This window comes from Rhamphochromis longiceps, linkage group LG7, assembly GCF_057381845.1.
Source record: "Rhamphochromis longiceps isolate RC_006_pf linkage group LG7, R_longiceps_female_GT1.1, whole genome shotgun sequence".
NCBI classification, from domain to species: domain Eukaryota; kingdom Metazoa; phylum Chordata; class Actinopteri; order Cichliformes; family Cichlidae; genus Rhamphochromis; species Rhamphochromis longiceps.
Window position 1 is genome coordinate 67,976,719 of NC_140563.1, and position 18,423 is coordinate 67,995,141.

The following is an 18,423-nucleotide window of genomic DNA, read 5'->3' on the forward strand; positions in this document are numbered from 1 at the left end:
TCTGAACTTTGTTTTTCAACTCGGTCCATCACAAAAGGTAATGCAGCAAATTTATTTTGAATTGAATGATTTATATAATTCAGAATTAACATTATATCAATATATCAAATAATACTGCTGAAATATAATAGTGCAAAAGTAACACGACAAAACTCTGCTCAGACTGTGAATCTTATATAGTGATTTCCTACTCTCCCAGAGCACTCTATAGAACATGCCCTAGTCACTTTCTCTAAACTGAGTGCTTCCTAACTCCATTCACACTCCAATGGATGCACCAGAGAGCAACTGGGGTTAGTATCTTGCAGGCATGCAGACTGGAGCAGCCAGGGATCGAACCACTAACCTTCCAATCAGTAGGTGACCTGCTCTACCTCCTGAGCTACAGCCACCAAGTGGTAAACATGAGTAAACCGTCACTAGGTTTTGGATAAAGTGTACACTCACAAACCTGTCAAAACTGCATTTGAAACGTTGGCTACCACAGCAGTATAGTATTGCAACATGGCATTTGGGTCTTCTAACTAAAATAGGAACATAAATAGTGGAGCATTGCCAGACCTGGCCCACATCTGGTTGACATACACCCTGCCATGACACCAGTCAGTCAGAAGTGCCAGCTTGATGCCGGACCCGAACCAGACCTGTTTTCTATGAGCCTGGGCTACATAAACCAAACCACAATCAGGCCAGATGTGGCATACGATCACATAAACAGTGCCATCTACACCAGGCCTGGCCCATATCTGGATGACATATCACTTACCATGCCACCAGTCAGCCAGCAGTGCTGGCTTGACACCAGATCCGGGCCAGGCCTGTCTGCTATGTGGGATATAGTGCTGCAGAACTGTGCACCTCCTCATTCTTTTCCCACATGTTTGCACTGAGTAGGAGATGCTCTGTATCCCATTGTACACGTGTACAGTGACAATATTATTCTAGCATACATTTTTAAAATAAAAGTGGAATCTAGCCACAACAGTCTGATTGTGAAATGCAAAGCAGGCATTTTTTTTTTATCATCATGAAAAATCGTTTTTGACTGTTTCTGCAGCTACAGACCACAAATCTTACTCTTTATCTAAACCCCTGTAACAGTACATTCGTTTTTTCATTTCTTGCTTTAAACATCTTATATACACGCTGGCCACACGTTGGGCTGGTGTTGGAAACACAGATTTGGGTCCATGTTGCCATGTTAGCATCACACAGTTGCTGCAGATTTGTCAGCTGGACACCCATAATGCAAATCTCCTATTTCAAAACATCCCAGGTTTTCTGCTGGACTGATCTGAGTTCAGTGAACCCAATGTTGTGTTTGAGGTAGCTGAGCGCTGTGACACGGTATGTCATCCTGCTGGAAGCAGTCATCAGAGGACACGGTCGTAGTAAAGAGATGGACATGATCGACAATTCTCAGGCAGGCAGTGGTGTTTGAACGATGCTCAGTTGGTACTAATATTTTACTGAAAATGTGCAAACTGTAGTCTCGGTTTCTCAGTTTGGTCTTCTGCTGCTGTGTCTTGTGCATTCAGAGATGCTCTTCTGCACATCTTGGTTGTAAAGAATCTTTATTGGTGTTATTTTTGCCTTCCAGTCAGCTCAAAGCATTCTCCTCATACATCTGACATCAAGGTGTTTACACCCGCTCACTGGATGCTTTTACCTTCTTCAGGTGATACTCTGTGAACCTCCTCTATAAAAGAAGGATGTGAGGAAAAATCTGGCACCAACACTCATGTCACATTTTGGTCACCTTGACCATGTCAGCACACCTGAGTTGCTGCGATGTGATTGGTTGATTGGTCGTCTTAAAAAGCAGTTGAACAGGTGTATCTGACGAAGTGGCTGCTCACCGGATGTGAGTGAAAAATTATTAAAAACCCGGGATGTCGTAGGCATTTGTTTCACCTGCGTTAGTCATAGTTCCAAACTCCAAAGAAGGATCATGAGTATTTTCACTCGCTGAAACGTCCTGGAAGCATTTGTTCATCAAATGTTTTATAAATATCTTTTTAAAAAGGGCAGCACAGCCTCATTTCCTTTACTCTGCATTTATAGTCGGCCTATTTTCAGAGAGGAAATTTCCCGCTGCTTCTTCTGAGCAAAGAATGATTATTTACAGCTGAATTTCCTTTTAAGTGAATAAAACAGTAAATGTAATATGTCCTTTGATAGCAAGTTAAGTTTGAGGTTTACTAGGTGACATCAGAACTATAGAAAAGTCAGCATGTGTGCGGATCAGGATGAAGAGAATAAAAACCCTGCTCTGCCAGACAAAGAAGAAAAAGCTACAAAGATGAATATTTTAGAAAATATGACGACACAGTCAAATATTTTACAAAGCCTACAGGGACATTTTAATCGCCCAAGTTGGAGAAAATATTCCAAAGAGTGTCAAATATGAAATGATCCCAGATTACGTTCATTTCTGGGAATATAATATTTAAATCTTTTCCTTACACAAATACAATAAACATAAATGTTTATGGGCCCAGAGCCGTCATGCTGCTGTTTGAAGTGCTGTCAGATTATCTGATAGATTTGCATGTGTAACTTGTCTCAGTAATTTGCATGATAGCGAGAGAGGAGCGGGCGAGATGGGAGGAGGTGAACACAGAGCCACTGATCAGCTGTTTGTATTAGCAGTTATTCGTCTGTGCGTCGTGCCGGCGGACATAAAGTCACATTCGAGCAAAAGTGAGAAGTGGGTCAAAGTAGCTACAATAAAGTGTACATACAGAAAATAACCAATAAATAATGAATACACCAGATTTCAGAGCTCATGTTGCTAACACTTGCTATGCTAACTCACACAGTCTAATTTGTTCCAGCTGAGTGAACAAAATCTGCACCGTGCACTTTTTTAACAGCTGACTGAACTCTGTGGTCACTAATAAAGAAATAACATTAAGCTGCTTTTCTGTGTCTTCACATCCATCAACCGTATTAATGCAACATTACCGATTTCCTGTTTGTGCAGCTGAACACATGAACACATTATATTAACACATATACACAGCATATCGACTGGTGTGTAACAGAAGTGGATTTCCTAAAGCTGCTCGTGGATCAAGTGGCTCTACAGCGACGAAAAGACAGGTTGTGTTTGTCCTGAGCTGAAAATAAAAGGTTGAGGGCTGTTTCCCATAAACTGTTCAGTGAAGTGAGATTTACAGAGTGCTGGGACAGAGGAAGGCTATCAGCTGCACCTCTGTACAACACGTCTGTTAGTTCTTCAGTTACTGATCCCTAAAGGTTATATTGGGGGATGTTTTTAGGGGAAGCATTTGCCTACATTTACATGTAAGGCTGAGCTGTGACACACTAGACTGTGGTTACAATTGTGGGGTGTGGCAAAAATAAGAGAGGCCTAAAAGAGGCCTGTGTCTACAACTGAGCCAGATGTCTGGCTGCTGATGGTAAGACCCAGCCATTTTTTGGGAATGTCAATTCAGTTAAGCGGGTGTGAATTAACTGGCTCGCTTAACAAACAGCTGAGCTCAGTCAGTGGCTCATTTGTCTTGTGGGCCTGATGTAGAGATCCCAATAGTCTCTCAGTTTACACCACCTCAGCTCAATGAGCTGGCGGCGACGTGAAGAAAAGGTTTCCTGGACTCTGCAATCCTGATCTTTATCAGCGTAACCACAGAACGAGTCAGTGCCAGAGCTGCTCAATCAAAGGTCTGCAGCACTGCCTAAATATGGATGATGGAAGATGGATGATATGTCACCACTTCCTTGCACTGTGCCAAAGAGAAGCTAGCGCGTCTTGTAAACGGGCAACTTCAGGTGATATCGGCTCAAACCTGCAATCATTTTGGTTGCAGCTGACATCACAAGCATGACATTGCAGGACACGTGTCACTTCTAGTTTTGCTCCATCTTTAGACAACCTGAACATTTACAACGCTCGCCTTATTCTGCAGCACATGAATGAAGTCTGTGAGCAGAACTAACAAGCTCCGCCCACAGGACTGATAAAAGAAGCCAGAATGGAAACGCCGAAAACTCTGCTGATCCTCTCGTGGCCCCTCGAAGATGGCTCCAATGGTGAGTCTGAACTTTGAAGCCTCAAAGCCTTTGTCTGCTGCCAACTGTGGGTGGAAAGATAAGCTATCAGCTAATTCTTGGATAGCAAGCTGCACCCATAAACCTACTTGTGGTGTGGTCGCAATAACTGACTATCCCGACAGTCCTGGGACTAAAATTTATAGATGTCTGCCAAGTGGCAACCTCTGAAGAAGCATCTTAGTCACATGGTAGAGTGCACCGTACTTTATTATTCCTTGCGAGCTTATTGGGAACCATGACTGTGCTTTATTTATTAGGGGCTCAAACTAGTGACTGAGACAATAAATACACATCGGAAGTGTTTAGTAAGGACACAGATCCAGGGAGCTGGAGGATGTTTTCCCTCTACAGTCTGCAGACGTCATTCTGAGACTTTACCCTGCCCGGCCATCAGACAGAATGCAAGGTTAACACACTTCAGCTACATCTATCTTTTAAATACAGTCGAAGAATCAACCATGGAAGCATTTAAAGTAGCGAGCAGCACCCATCTTCACACACTGCTTCACCTTTCACACCGGAGCAGAGCAGCTGCTGCTGTAAACTGCTGCAAAAACAGCCTTTTAAATGAATAACAGCCAGTTAGTGCAACAAGTAAAGTGCTGCAGCTTCTCTGGATCAGCTCACTCTGCTGTTCATATGAGGAAGAAGGAAAATAACACCAAAAAAATCAAAAGTAAAGCATAAAAAAAGGCTTGAAATATTTCACTTTATAAGTAATATAATACAGATTAAATAGAGATTTATTGATCCTCTTGCTGATCAACCACAGACCTGCTCATCTGTCTAAAACACTGAAGCATAAAATCACACGCGACTTAAAAGATGAAATTCACAGTATCACATCTGCACAGACGCTACAGGCCTGCTGTGATGCAGCATTCCACAGTCTTTGTTTAAGCTGTTAATTACTCAGCTTATCTGCCCAGAATCCAAGTCAGGATTTGGACTTTGTGCTAACTGGTAAGGAATAGTAAATCCAGGAATGTGTCCAGTTTGTAAGACAGGTAATCAAAGTTTCTGTTTCTTGTCTTCATGAACTTTACTGGAAGGAAAAAGGAAGGAAAAAGAAGCTGTGATCGCCAGTGTTGTAAATTCCCTGAATTATTCCTCCAAGCTACGTCTCTTCAGTCTGATTCTTCACTCTGTGTTTTTTAATAGTGATGAAATGAATTCACTCCAGTGCAGCTCAAATGTGAACACGTCCATCGTGCTCTCACTGATGTAAAGCAGGCCTGAAACCTGCACACTGGTGACAAACCACACTGTGCAGACCACCTTTAAGCTTAATCCACATGAATTAGTAACTGGGTAGACTGGGGGGGGCATGAATGGAAGCGATATATAGCTGGGTGTGTTTACAGTCACTCCTGGTCATCCTCTGGTTCTCTGAGGCCCTGACTGTGCATGGTCTTCCCTGTGATCTCCATCAGGGCCTGGGCCTCTGGATCCACATCCAGGATGCTCTTCTTAGCTCCGCCCTCCTCACCCTGTAAAGCAAAATAATAGGTACAGAAAATAAAAACACAGTTTTTAAAGGAAACAGCAGGTTCATGCAGAAGAACTGCAGCTCTCGTGGTGCAGTGCATGCTCTGTGCATGCACTGATCAGCATTAGAGTGCAACAAAATCTCCTCAGTGTGAGTTTGCCATTAGACAAATTCTGCTGTGTGAAATGTTGTACTTTCATATATTATTAATGCAATATACAACTGCACAAAAAGTTAGTGCTCTGTGCATATTAATTACCTTGAAAAATAATTTAGGAAAGTAACATAAAGTGAGATTTGTGGAGTACTAGCACACTGGGCGATAAACTGGTCTGTCTGCTAAACCTGCAGAGTTACTGATCCCTAAAGGTTATTTAGGGGGATGTTTTGATGGGAGGTCTTTGCATACATTTACATGTAAGGCTGAGCTGTGTTGTGACACAGAGACTGTTGGTTACAGTGGTGGGCGTGGCAGAAATAAGAATAAGAGAGACCTAAAAGAGGCCCGTGTTTATGACAAAGCCACCTGACTAACAGCTGTTTGGGTATCACCTTGTTGCTGCACAATATTATTTTATTTCTGTCAAACTGTGCTATCTTTGGTATTACTTGTAGATTCAACAGAAGTAATGGGAACAAATGATGTGTTTTATGACAGGCTGCTAGTGGCAAAGTGTCTAAAAATGTAATTTAAGCATTTAATTTGAAAGAAATCTAAAGAATAACTGTGAAAATGATCAGGTACAGGGAGTGGACAGAAAAAGCCGCCAATGTTCAAAGAAAACATTTGAAAGAGCTTCAAAAAGCCTGGAGAACGATTGCTCGGGAGTCCTTTGAATTTAAAAGGAATTGCTCCTTGGAAATAAAATATGAAGAAATGAGGGGTGGCTCAAGACTTTTGCACAATATTGTATGCAGGGATACTAAAGAGGAGATTCTGTCTGTTAGTCAGGAACTTTGAAGGAATAATGCATGTTTCCTCTTTGTCCTCTCTGGAGCATCCGAGTGTGTGTGTCTCTGTCGACTTTCTGAAAGTCAACAGAGCCCCTTATAATCCCGTGCGCCTTATGTATGAACTCTGGTTGTGTTACTGACCTGGAAACGATTTTATGTGCACGGCGCTCGAAAATCTGTCAGATGTTTCAGTACGACTTTGCTAAGCTACGAAGCCGCACCGCTTGATGGATTGTCGGAGCATTACGGCTAACGTAGGCGGAGCGATACGTACTGTGCTTCAACATAATGTTACCATATTGTGTGTGTATAAGCTCTTTTTAAGTTTTGTGGATATTATACATGGTTATGCTGAGGATGTGTCGGCCAGTTCCCACTGGAAATGCCTTTTGGTTAAACTGTCAGCGAGGAATTTGCATTTGCACTGTTAAACTTTTATATAACTTTAATGGACATAAAAAACAGCTGCTTGTTTAAGTGAAAATACATTGATTTTTTTTTTTTGCACTAATAAAGTTGAGGAGTTGTAAAGTATTTTGTCTCGTGTCAATTATATCGTCAGTTATGTCGTTATCGCAAATTTTCAAATGTATATCATGATAAATATTTTTGTTCATGTCGCCCTGCTCGACTATCCCAGCAATTTTCTTTTGATTAGACATAAAAGCTGCAAACACTAAAAATGGGCTCTAAAGAGAAACTTTAGTTAAGGCCCAAATCACACAAAATGCAAACATGTATTTCTTTGGTTTTAAACTCAACGTTTGACGGAGATGTTGTTTGGCTGTTTGTGTTCAGACAGCCACACATTGTTGGCTCCAGGTACACCGACTAACACCCAGTGTAAACCTTCTGACTCTAGGTCAGCACGGGTCTTTATTTTGCAGAGTTTATAGAAGAATTTGAACAAGTACTCTGACCTCCTCGGGCTCTGGGGGTTTTCCCACAGCCCACACTTCCATGGAGTCCAGGGTGAAGTCTTCGTCTCCAGAGAGCTGAGGGCTGCCATACGTGGTGCACTTGGGTCGTGCCCGGCTATGACCGCGGCCAAAGTCACTATCCAGCCACAGGCCGAAATAGCCGTGCTGACCGCCCATCCCCTGATGAACACCAGACAACACATCTTTATGTCAGTTAACACAAGCAGGTCACACAAAACAAATCATTTTCGGGGGCCACTCAGGGGCAAATAAATAAATATCGTCTCTTTAGCCGCTGTGTTCAGGAAACCAACCGAGTACTTTTCTATGCTGAAATCTAACCAGCAGGTGAAAGTATGAAATGTTCAAATGATTTCTAAATGATCAGAAGATGTGCTTAGTTTGTCAGGTCAGGCTGAACATAGCTGCTGTATGAGGTACAGAGCCACATGCTCCTGAGTATTACAGCCTGCTTACTGCACCGCTGAGATGATGATGAGATATTCCTGCACTTCTGTGGGACTTTCTGTTGAAACTCTTCTGATTCTGGACAAAATCGAAACTTTTACTCTTTTTAATTCTGCTGTCCAATTATTCGAGTCATAATTGGCAGATTTCTGTTTACTATCATCTGTAGACCCTCAAATGTCAAAGACAGCGCAGCTCTACATTACACCTGAAGCACAGATACTACACCATCATTGCACTGTGACAACAACAGGTGACACTGATATCACTGAGTGTAGCTGTTGGATCAGTGAGCCAACACTGCTACCATCAGGTCAGAGATAACCAACATGCTCAGCACACACCTCAGGAGAATTCTTAGATAAAAGGGTAAAAAACAAAGCTTTTTAAGATTCACTTTCACACAGTCTGCTATGTTCCCTAAATCACATACAGCTTCTCTAAAGATATTAAGGCTCTGGTAAAAGTAAGAGGTCATGTGTGAGGATATCTGTGATGAGCACAGGCCCTGAGGAACATTAATAAGTTCTCTCCAGCTGAACGAGTGTGGTCTCACCAGTCCGTTGGGCATGGTCTGCTGGTTCTGATTGAGGTACATGAAGTGTTGGTTGTATCCTGTTGCTGTATAAACTCTCAGTTTGGGGCTCACAGTGAACAGGAAGCATCTGGAGTCACCTGCGCGCGCGCGCGCACACACACACACACACACACACACACACACACACACACACACACACACACACACACACACACACACACACACACACACACACACACACACACACACACACAAATATACAAATTATGAAGATGTGAGAGGAAAGTCAAGGGACAGCCCACAGTATTCAAAGCAGTGGCGTTACTTCCTCAGTGTTTCATTTCATCCGTGTTTTCAGATGAGTCTCTACCTGCTGCCTGACATATTTGTATCTATTAGAGCCGACACACTTTCTTTCTTGTGGTTAATCTTTTACTGAGCTGTAAATCTCATCCGATTACGTACTGCTGTGGAGCGCCTTAGAGAAAAACCAAATGATGCTTCAGTGATTTGACATTTACAGATGTCTCAAGATATGCACAGAAAAAAAGTTCTGCAAAGGATGAATAGCAAAGAGGTTTGCGTTTAAAACGCAGCCACGGCTCAGAAGCATAAACAGTAACGCAGCGATTTATTAAGAGCTCTTTGCTCCAAACGAGCAGCAGCTTCTGGGTCAGAAAAATGAAGCCAATGCAGAAGAACTGCAGCTCCTCTCGTTAATGCAGACTTCAAAATGAGTCGAGGCCCACAGACTGCCCAAATCCACAACATTTAAAATGCAGACTAAAGAAATAATTTCTGTAATGTTGGTGCCTTCTGGAGCTGTTTTACTGATGACAAGTAATACGGCTCGTTGTTTGATACAGCACCAATGGTTTTACCAGAGAGAAAGTTATGCATCCATTTAATCCACATTGTCATTTTGATGCTAAAATCCACACGCCAGCAGAGATGTGTTTGATATATTTACATATAAAATATTAAAGGAATATAACAAAATATGTATAAATATTTGTAAAAATTATCTTAGGTGCTTTTTTTTAACGTTTTATAATTTTTAGATTTGCTGTGTTTTTTTCAAATATTGTATCAGTCCAGTTAAGATGAGATGAGATAAGCTTCACCACACATGAGAAATTTGTTTTGTTACAGCAGTAAGTGAACAGTGCAAAGTTACATAGCAAAAATAAAAAAACCCACTGGAATAGGATGAGATGATATGAATAAGAATAAGATACTGTACACAATAGAATAGAATAAAATAAAATACTATATACAACTGAGTAAAATACAACGTTGTTAAAAAAGAATTGCACCTAGTGTTATTGCACATACGGCAATAACACTGTTGTGTGTGTTTGGTCAGCTGTGAAGTCTTTGTTGTGGAGTGTGACAGCAGTGGGGAGCAAAGACCTGCAAAATCAGGTGAGTCAGTGCACTGAAACGTAATTCTAATGAATGAAATATACTTGACAGAGAAATCGACATCATGCCTTCTGGCTGGATGGTGTGGAAAGTTGTGGTGTGGGCTAAGAGGGGTTACATCTTATTAAGTCATGATGTAGATCTTCCACAGATATCTAAATCACGCTTAATATGCACTAACTGGTGTATGCTCTGAATGACAATAAAGTATCGATTCTAATATATTCTATTCTATTCTAGACTAGAGAACAGGGGCTTCAGAAAGATGAAGAAATTCAGCTAGAAACAAAGTTTTTATGTGTGGCTTGTTTCATGTGAATCGTGTCTAAACCACAGCATCAAAGAACTTTTAGTTTTCTTTAAAAAAAAGTAACTTCCTGTTCGGCCACTCAAGCCTGTGCAACAGACAGGTATGACTCGAACCCGCGAAGTTAAACACTCACTGATTTTTCTTTTAAATCTGGATGTATTACTTGGTTTTACGACAGTGCCAGCAGCTCTCAAAAACAGGTCACTGTGATTTGTGCGGTCCCTTCTTGTAGGACCACAATCAGAATGATTTATTTCACTTGGCTAAATGTTAGAATAAAATATTAAAATATTCACTTTGTGGCCTTTTTTTACATTTTAGAGGAAACAGGAAAGCTTGGAGAAAAAAAAGACATTAATGAAGTAACATCGTGGCAAACCATATATGCATCTGTCCTTTTATATGATTCTGATTACAGAAACTCCCAAATCACCACACTGTTAAATTCTCCCTGAGCGGCTGCATCAGACAATACTACTTAAAGAAGGATCATTTCGAGCTGTGAATCATGCAAAGCTACCCAAATACAGTGCAAGAATAAAAATGAGCACAACAGGTGGACTTCAGCTCTTTTGCAGTGGGAGCACTAGTCTGTGGCATACTTACCCTGAAACTGAGGTTTGACCTCCCAGGTGTGGGAGGCGAAGCCCCCAAAGACCTGCCCCTTGGTGTCTCTGATAAGCAGCAGGGTGGGCCCCTGCTTCATCAGGCCGGCCACCATCCTGGTAAAGCTCTCCCCGTGCAGCCGAGTGGAAAACACAAGCCTCCAGGGGGCGCTGTAGCCATCTGGCAGCTGGTGAGATTAAAGTGACGTGTGGAAGAATATGTGTGACATCTGATGAATGATTTGCTGTTATAATAAAAATCACACTACAACAGAGGAGGTGGATCGGGAGTCTGAAAGGTGACGGAGAACCTGTTCCCCTCTTGTTACTCAGATCACTGAATGTCTTGTTTCGCCACTTTGCATGACTCAGTGCTTTTAGTTCTTGTTATCCCACTAACACTCCCCCTATTCTTCGCAGCTCTCACCGCACTCTGCATGTGCGCTGCTGGAAAGACGAGTAAATGCTGTGCCAAACCCACTGACCAACCCCACTCAAAGACAGCAACTACTGCCCGCTCCACTCTGTTTGTAGTAGAGTATATAAATACAAAAGCATGGTTGCTTGGCACATTCATTTAAATTAATGCACTCCCAGCCTCTCCCTAACCTAAAATTAACTCTACCTAGAAGTTAAAACCAAGTCTTAGCCCTCAAACAGGCCCTTCAGAAGGCGTGCGAACATGAGAGTTGATCGAATTTCTTTTACAACATTTCATATCTTTGATTGTCTGAAGCTCAAACAAGTTCTCAGAGACACAGCCGGACAGGTTCACACACTTGCTTTTGTCTTTGGTTTCCTGTGACAAACTACTTCAATCGCTCACTCGTGAGCAGGCGAGCAGTTCTTGAGAAAGCTGCAAGCCACAATCTCTCCATTCTGCACGGCCAGAACAACACACATTCAGCGAGTACATCTTTTATTGTAAACATTTGGACAGTGATGCACCTTTTGTGATTTTGCCTCTGCACACAGGCCTCTTTCACCTGCATCGATCTCTGTTTGAACCCCCCATATGGAAAAGACTCAGATGTGGCCTACTTCATATAGTGAATCATATAAGGCTTCTATGATTTACTCATGAAAGCGTTCATATATTGTTTTAGTAAGTATCCAAAACATACAAGTTTCATTTATATAATTTTTCAAGGGATCTTATATCTGTTTTCACTCTTGTATGCTTTTCATACAAGTTTCATACAAGACAGATACAAACTTCATAAGATTTATATATATCTTTTCCATATGGGTCGTAAGTGTTAAAGCTACATGTTTACCTCTGATCAATATCAGTAAAAGCAGTAAAACAATACAAGACATCTGAGCAAATTCTGATAGGCTGGTGGTGATAAATGTGTTGCAATAGTTAGTCGATTCATTGATTCTGATTACAGATTCTGGTTAATTACAAGGAACACTATGTAGGCAGCTACTTTCTGTTTTAATGGTTTAAAGAAGGCTTTTCCTTGTTTGAACATGAAAGCACCCTGAGCTTTCATAAATATACCAGAGACTCATATTAGAGTTGCAATATTTAATCAAGTAATTCCTTCTCCGATCAACAGAAAAACAGCTTGTAAAAGACTTAAGAGAATAAAAAGGAAGAAGCCAAATGTCAGAGCTATTTGCTTGTCTTGGTCTCTAAACTTACTACTTGAATGTTTTTCCCGTTTTACTAACATGAAGAACAACATTACAGCAAAATATGGAAGATGCCAGCATGTCTGCAAACACTCGCTCCTGGTCGGTGGCTCGGTCTCAAGCCCTGCGTGACTTGACCTTACAGCGTCTTAGATGCAAACAGGCAAGTTAACGTTACATGATTAGCGGTCATGTGACTGCAAAACCTTAATGGAAGTCTATGGCAAAAACAGCGATCCGATTCGATCTCTAAAAGCTGTCATGACACACTAACAATAACATTTTGTAACTTTTTTTATCAGTCTCGTCTAAGAGGAGACTGATAAAGAAATCGACCCAAATGGCAGATGGCCCCGCCCCTCCCTGAGCCTGGTTCTGCTGGAGGTTTCTTCCTGTTAAAAGGGAGTTTTTCCTTCCCACTGTCGCCAAAGTGCTGCTCATAGGGGCTCATATGATTGTTGGGTTTTCTCTGTATTATTGTAGCGTCTACTTTACAATATAAAGCACCTTGAGGTGACTGTTGTTGTGATTTGGTGCTGTGTAAATAAAATTGAATTGAACTGAATTAAGACGAGAGGATTAACCAGGTAAAGATTGGCCATTAAAGAGTGTTTAGTTTCACAGTTCGCTCGAGCCTTTGCTCTGTTTTTTTGGTTGCAGACCTGTGTTATTCAAGTCAGCAAAGTTTCAAGAGTTAATTATCCAACTGACAAAAGCAACTTGAGAAAAATGAAAGTTTGGAGAAACATCTTTGGATAGTTGGAGCCTTGTGAACGTTAATTTGACTTGGCTACATTTGATATGAGTTTGCTGATTTAGGATGACAAAAATCCTAAAATGAGAGAATAATGTCTTGGTGTTGCTCTTACTTGGCACCAGAGATGGGCAGTAACGCGTTACTATAATCTGATTACTTTTTTCAAGTAATGAGTAAAGTAAGGGATTACGCTGCGTTACTGCGTTACTAAAACCGTGATTTCGTTTGCGAGAGTGTCTCCTCACAATGATGTAAGCGAGCGCGACGTTCGTGACAACAGCTGTGTGCAGATCAACAATGGATCATATATCGAGTGCGGCAGAGCGTGCAGCGTTTAAGGCGTGGAAGTACTGACCTTACTTTGGGTTTGATTCCGTAAAAAGTGACAAAAACATTAGTGTCCGCTGTTCACTGCGTGGGAAGAAAACTTCTTTTTACAGCGAAAAAAAAACCCTAAACGTCCGAGCAAGCACCGAGTAGCTACGACGTAATGGGAAACTCACAGAGAAACTCGCGGATCCTCCCACTGACATGACGGCTGCGGCACACCTGCACCAGGGCAAACCTCCGCCTGCCCCACTCCTGCTAAACAGGTGAAAATAGAGCAACAGGACCGCTGAGTCTTTGATTTTATTTATTTTCTGCTGTGAGTGTAAACACAAAAAATATTTTATTTTATGTGCTGGAATGTGCAGAAAATAGGTTTAAATGTTAAACTAATTTCTTCCAGTCAGAGAATGTTGCATATGATTAAATGTTTGCTTGATGCATAAAGTTAAAAGATTAAAACTAATAAAACAAGTTTTATAAAGTGACTTTTCCATTTGATTACATTTTGTATGATGGATTATGCAGAAAAAGTAGAATTGGGCTGAAAGATCTATCGCTTTATCACCTCTTCAGGTTGTAAATCGTGTTTTTAAAAAGTAACTAAGTAACTAATTTCTTTCTAAAACAAGTAATCAGTAAAGTAACAGGATTACTTTTGGGGGAAGTAATCAGTAATTAGTTACTGATTACTTTTTTCAAGTAACTTGGCCAACACTGCTTGGCACCCACCTGTACAGACCACATCAGGTGCAGCCAGTAAAAAGACCTACTTACTGAACATACATACATAGACTGCAAGTGTAGCTACAGCATTACACTTCGTTGTACATGTACTGTGTACATACATGTGCAATAAAAGGCTATTCTATTCTATTCTATTCAAATAAAGGAAAGATTTGTCGTCTTCACACCGAGAAACAGCTTATTAATGTCACACAGGTATGAGACATCTGAAGCAGCACCAGATAACTGATGTCAAGGTGTAGGTCTCATGTTGGAACTAGAATCGGCTGGATCGCTGCGTTTCTAAAAACTAGAGCACCTGAATACAGTTTATATGTTTGCTGTTCGCACTGCAGTAACACAACTAAGTTCTCATTAAGCAGGCAAAAACAGAAGTGTAACACCAAAATGTTTCAGGGTGTCTGAAAGTTTTTTGGTTTTTTTGACTCCATAAAAAAGCAAAAATATGCTGGTATATACTGACCTGTGGAGCCAGAAACATGAGGGTGGGGATGTCCAGTAGACACTTCAGTTCATTCCAAGGCGTCTCCCTGCAGGGGGGCAGCAGCGTCGGGGCTGGCCGGTTGCTCAAAGACACACTCAGTCCCTCAGCTACCAGCAGCTCCAGGTACTGTGATACCTGCTGTACCCTGAAGATCCAGTCTTCCAGACAGGAAACATCACAATCCCCCTCATCTAATGAGAAAAGGGGAAGTAGTAGATTTAAAGTAGATTAAGTCAGAGAAGTAGAAGTCAGAGTTTCTAAAATATTCAAGAACTTCCAAATCAGCTCTACCTGATGGTTTGAGCTCAGAGCACATCTGCTCTGCCAGGAGTTTTACACCCAGGGAGATGTCACCCATCCTCTCTGGCTTCCAGCCCTGCAGGCGTCCTCTGTGGACCAAAATCTGAACTACAGCAGAGACCAGGTCCTGGAGGAACTTTAGTGAAAGAGCAGGAGTGCTGTAAGAAGCACAGACAACAAATGCTGCAGAAACCAACACTACACTCTACTCACCTCCAGCACCTGCTCACATGTGACAACCGCTGCCGCCCCTGCCGCATGCTGGGACATGGCCATGACGAGGGGGGCACGTTCTTCTGCAGTTCCCCGCAGAGTGTCTGCAAGGAAGACGATCAACTGCTCTCGGCTGACTCCAGAGGGGCCGGCGTATCCGGCCTTCCCCGTGGCTGCTGGAGCTGCCAGTCCAGGGTCGATGCTGGACATGCACCGGTAGACCCTCCTCACCATCGAGCCTGGTGCCACGCTGCCCACTGATGACTGGGAGAAACAAAATGTTTAAAGAAACCCGGTGACAGAAAGCACCTCTACACCAAGTAGTCAAAGCATCATAGTCACAAAAACAAATCCTGCCTGATAGGAAAAGTTTAAAGATGTACAAATGGAAAACTGGACTTCTTAAAACATGTGAAACCTGATGTAATGAAGTCGTGATGTTACATAGAAACTATTATTCAGGCTTTTACCTGTTCCACCTGCTGACACACTTTTAAGTCTTATTTTGAAAACATTTAGTACTGCTTCCACAGTCACACCTGCAGCATCTCCAGCGTTATGGTCTTCCCTGCGGCGCCCCCAGCACCACCCTGGAGCTTGTCAAAAACCCCCTCAACCACGGGTCGCTCCTCGGGACGGAAACGGGCCAGCCGCTTCTGCACCACCACACTCTCAGCGTTACCCATGATGTTCTGCAGTCACACACAAAGTACAGCAGAATGGAAATCATCATTGTGTGTACGTACTGCCAGGCAATCGAATCCAATTCAAAGAAAAGCAAAGCAATATTACATTTGAACCAACCTAAAGATAAATCGATATCAATGAAAAGAGGAGCAACGGCTATTTTTTTAACCACTGGGCGAGAGGCGGGGTACACCCTGACAGGTCGCCAGGCAGTCACAGGGCTAAAAGTCGAAGAAGCGAAACCAGGTGATGAGTTTATGGGCTCGCTTAAAGAAGCTAAAATGAAAAGAATTCGATGATAAATTTTTTAAACCTCCTGTGAGCTGAGCAAATTAATCAAGTTTAGAAATTAAGAAGAATACATACTGTACCAAAGACAAAAATGTAGCTAAGCCTAAATAGTGAAGCAAATGTGCACCTGCAAAGGCGGCAGGGGCGACTCCCATGGTTGCAAAAAGACTTCTGGTTGCATAGAAGTCTAAGGGAAAATCATACTCTGCTCCCTTATGAAGCCACCTGATTAAACACTTTCTGAAGAATTTATGGGCTCAGTCTTCAGAGGCATCATAAAAGGGGGCAGACTACCAAGTTAGGTGGGAGGGGACTGGGCAAGTTCCTAGTTCTTTCTAAGGTATGGACATCCAAGGTATGGACATTGAGGCTGTGGACAGCTACAGGTACCTTGGTGTTCATCTGAACAACAGACTGGACTGGACTCATAACTCAGACGCCCTCTACAGGAAAGGGCAGAGCAGGCTGTACCTGCTGCGGAGACTCAGGTCGTTTGGGGTGGAGGGCCCACTCCTGAAGACCTTCTATGACTCTGTTGTGGCTTCTGCTATCTTTTATGGCGTGGTCTGCTGGGGCGGCAGCATCTCTGCTGGGGACAGGAAGAGACTGAACAGGGTGATCCGAAGGGCCAGCTCTGTTCTAGGATGCCCTCTGGACCCAGTGGAGGTGGTGAGTGACAGGAGAACGGCGGCTAAGCTGTCATCCCTGTTGGACAACATCTCCCACCCCATGCAGCAGACTGTGACAGCACTGAGCAGCTCCTTCAGTGGGAGACTGCGGCACCCACGGTGTGGGACGGAGAGATTTCGCAGGTCTTTCCTCCCCACTGCTGTCAGACTCCATAATAAAGACTTTAACTGATCAAGCACACACATCCATACATATGCAATAATACTAAGTGCAATAATCCTTTCTGTCATCGTTGTATTTTTACTCAGTTGTATATAGTATTTGTATTTGTATTCTATTTTTATCTTATTGTATATTTATTTTATTTTATTCTACTGTATATAGTATTTTATTTTATTCTATTCTGTACAGTTGTGTACTGTATTTATTCTTATTGTATTCTAATTTTTGCCTCATAACTTTTGCACTGTCCACTTCCTGCTGTGACAAAACAAATTTCCCACGTGTGGGACTAATAAAGGTTATCTTATCTTATCTTATCTTAACCAGGATGACCTCTGAACGGTGAACATCGACACATGTGACAGGCATGTCTGGACCCGGTTTGCAGGGCTTTGGGACACAATGAGCAGCAGCATTTAGATGCTTTATGATGAACTTAATTGTCTGATTAATAAAACATTAGGTTCAGCTGCTTCACTACAGCAGCGTCTCCTGAGATCTCTCCTGGTTAGGCAGATGTGAAAGCGCCACTGTGGGCTCACTAACTGGCTCAGTGAATACGTTGCACTCCCAGTGCTGATTAAGCTTTATCATTTAGTGGTGACTCCATAGTGGCCTGTATATTATGCCCCTCCGATTAATATGAATGGAAAGGACACAACAGCAGAAACGCTAGTTTTTATAATGTAGTCCAGCACACATGGACGGATGGCCCTACATGTGTTTTCTTTCTGTCTTAATCAGCTGCTGATGCCTGAAAACACGTTTAAAATCTTTGTCTTTCTGAAGGCGTTTCTAGATTCCCGAAAAACTCATCCAACCATCCGAGAATAAAAAACAGCAGCTTCACCGAGTAACCTGCGACAGTTTTAACTTCTTTCTGTGGACGCGGCCATCTTTGTTTGGACTCAGGAATCGCAGGTGCACCCGGGAAGGAGGACAAAATTACTCTTTATCATTGCATTGACAGGAAAGTTTTTCCACCCGATGATTAGAGGCGTCCTTGGCTATTCTAAAGATACACACAGAGGTGATTTCGCGTTTAAAACGAAGCTAGCCAGGCTACTTTTCATCAGCGGTTAGCTGACACCTGGATGAATGCTGGGGTTAAAGTAACAGAGCCCAGCACTGCTTCATGATTATCCTTCGCCGAAAACGTCGTGTTTGATTAGCGAAGACAGATTTTATGCACCGCGGTCTCCGACAATAACAGTAAATGTGTCCGTGAGGCGCAAACCTTTGAATGAAAAAGCTGCTAAAAGCTTTCCATCCTGTGACAGCAACACTTCCGGGTCTTGCAGGAGCAACAGCCAATGAAAGAACGAAATGTCCACGCGC

At 42.3% G+C, this 18,423-nt stretch overlaps 1 protein-coding gene across 3 annotated transcripts; it reads right to left on the reverse strand.

Annotated features, from left to right (window-relative positions):
* Window positions 1-4,786: 4,786 nt before the first annotated feature.
* On the reverse strand, window positions 4,787-18,393 carry meak7 (MTOR associated protein, eak-7 homolog). Of its 3 annotated transcripts, XM_085414962.1 has the most exons (10): window positions 18,323-18,374; window positions 16,705-16,819; window positions 15,795-15,947; window positions 15,256-15,519; window positions 15,034-15,178; window positions 14,722-14,933; window positions 10,788-10,974; window positions 8,465-8,583; window positions 7,441-7,620; window positions 4,787-5,567 (listed from the first exon to the last, which is right to left on the reverse strand). In XM_085414962.1, exons 3-10 carry the CDS (start codon window positions 15,939-15,941, stop codon window positions 5,442-5,444), a joined length of 1,380 nt encoding a protein of 459 aa, XP_085271088.1. In that variant the 5' UTR covers window positions 15,942-15,947; window positions 16,705-16,819; window positions 18,323-18,374; the 3' UTR covers window positions 4,787-5,441. The 3 variants fall into 3 exon arrangements, with proteins under 3 accessions (XP_085271088.1, XP_085271086.1, XP_085271087.1); XM_085414960.1 differs by lacking the exon at window positions 16,705-16,819 and having other exon boundaries at window positions 18,323-18,393; XM_085414961.1 differs by lacking the exons at window positions 16,705-16,819; window positions 18,323-18,374 and adding an exon at window positions 16,060-16,163.
* Between the last annotated feature and the right edge of the window lie 30 nt (window positions 18,394-18,423).

Excerpts from the sequence above, each read along its gene's own strand:
- meak7 (XM_085414960.1), bottom strand. The coding sequence starts at position 15,941 with ATGGGTAACGCTGAGAGTGTGGTGGTGCAGAAGCGGCTGGCCCGTTTC. Across the intron at positions 10,975-14,721 it reads TCATGTTTCTGGCTCCACAG|CTGCCAGATGGCTACAGCGC; the intron begins GTCAGTATATAC and ends TAATCTCACCAG. Across the intron at positions 5,568-7,440 it reads AACCCCCAGAGCCCGAGGAG|GGTGAGGAGGGCGGAGCTAA; the intron begins GTCAGAGTACTT and ends TTTGCTTTACAG.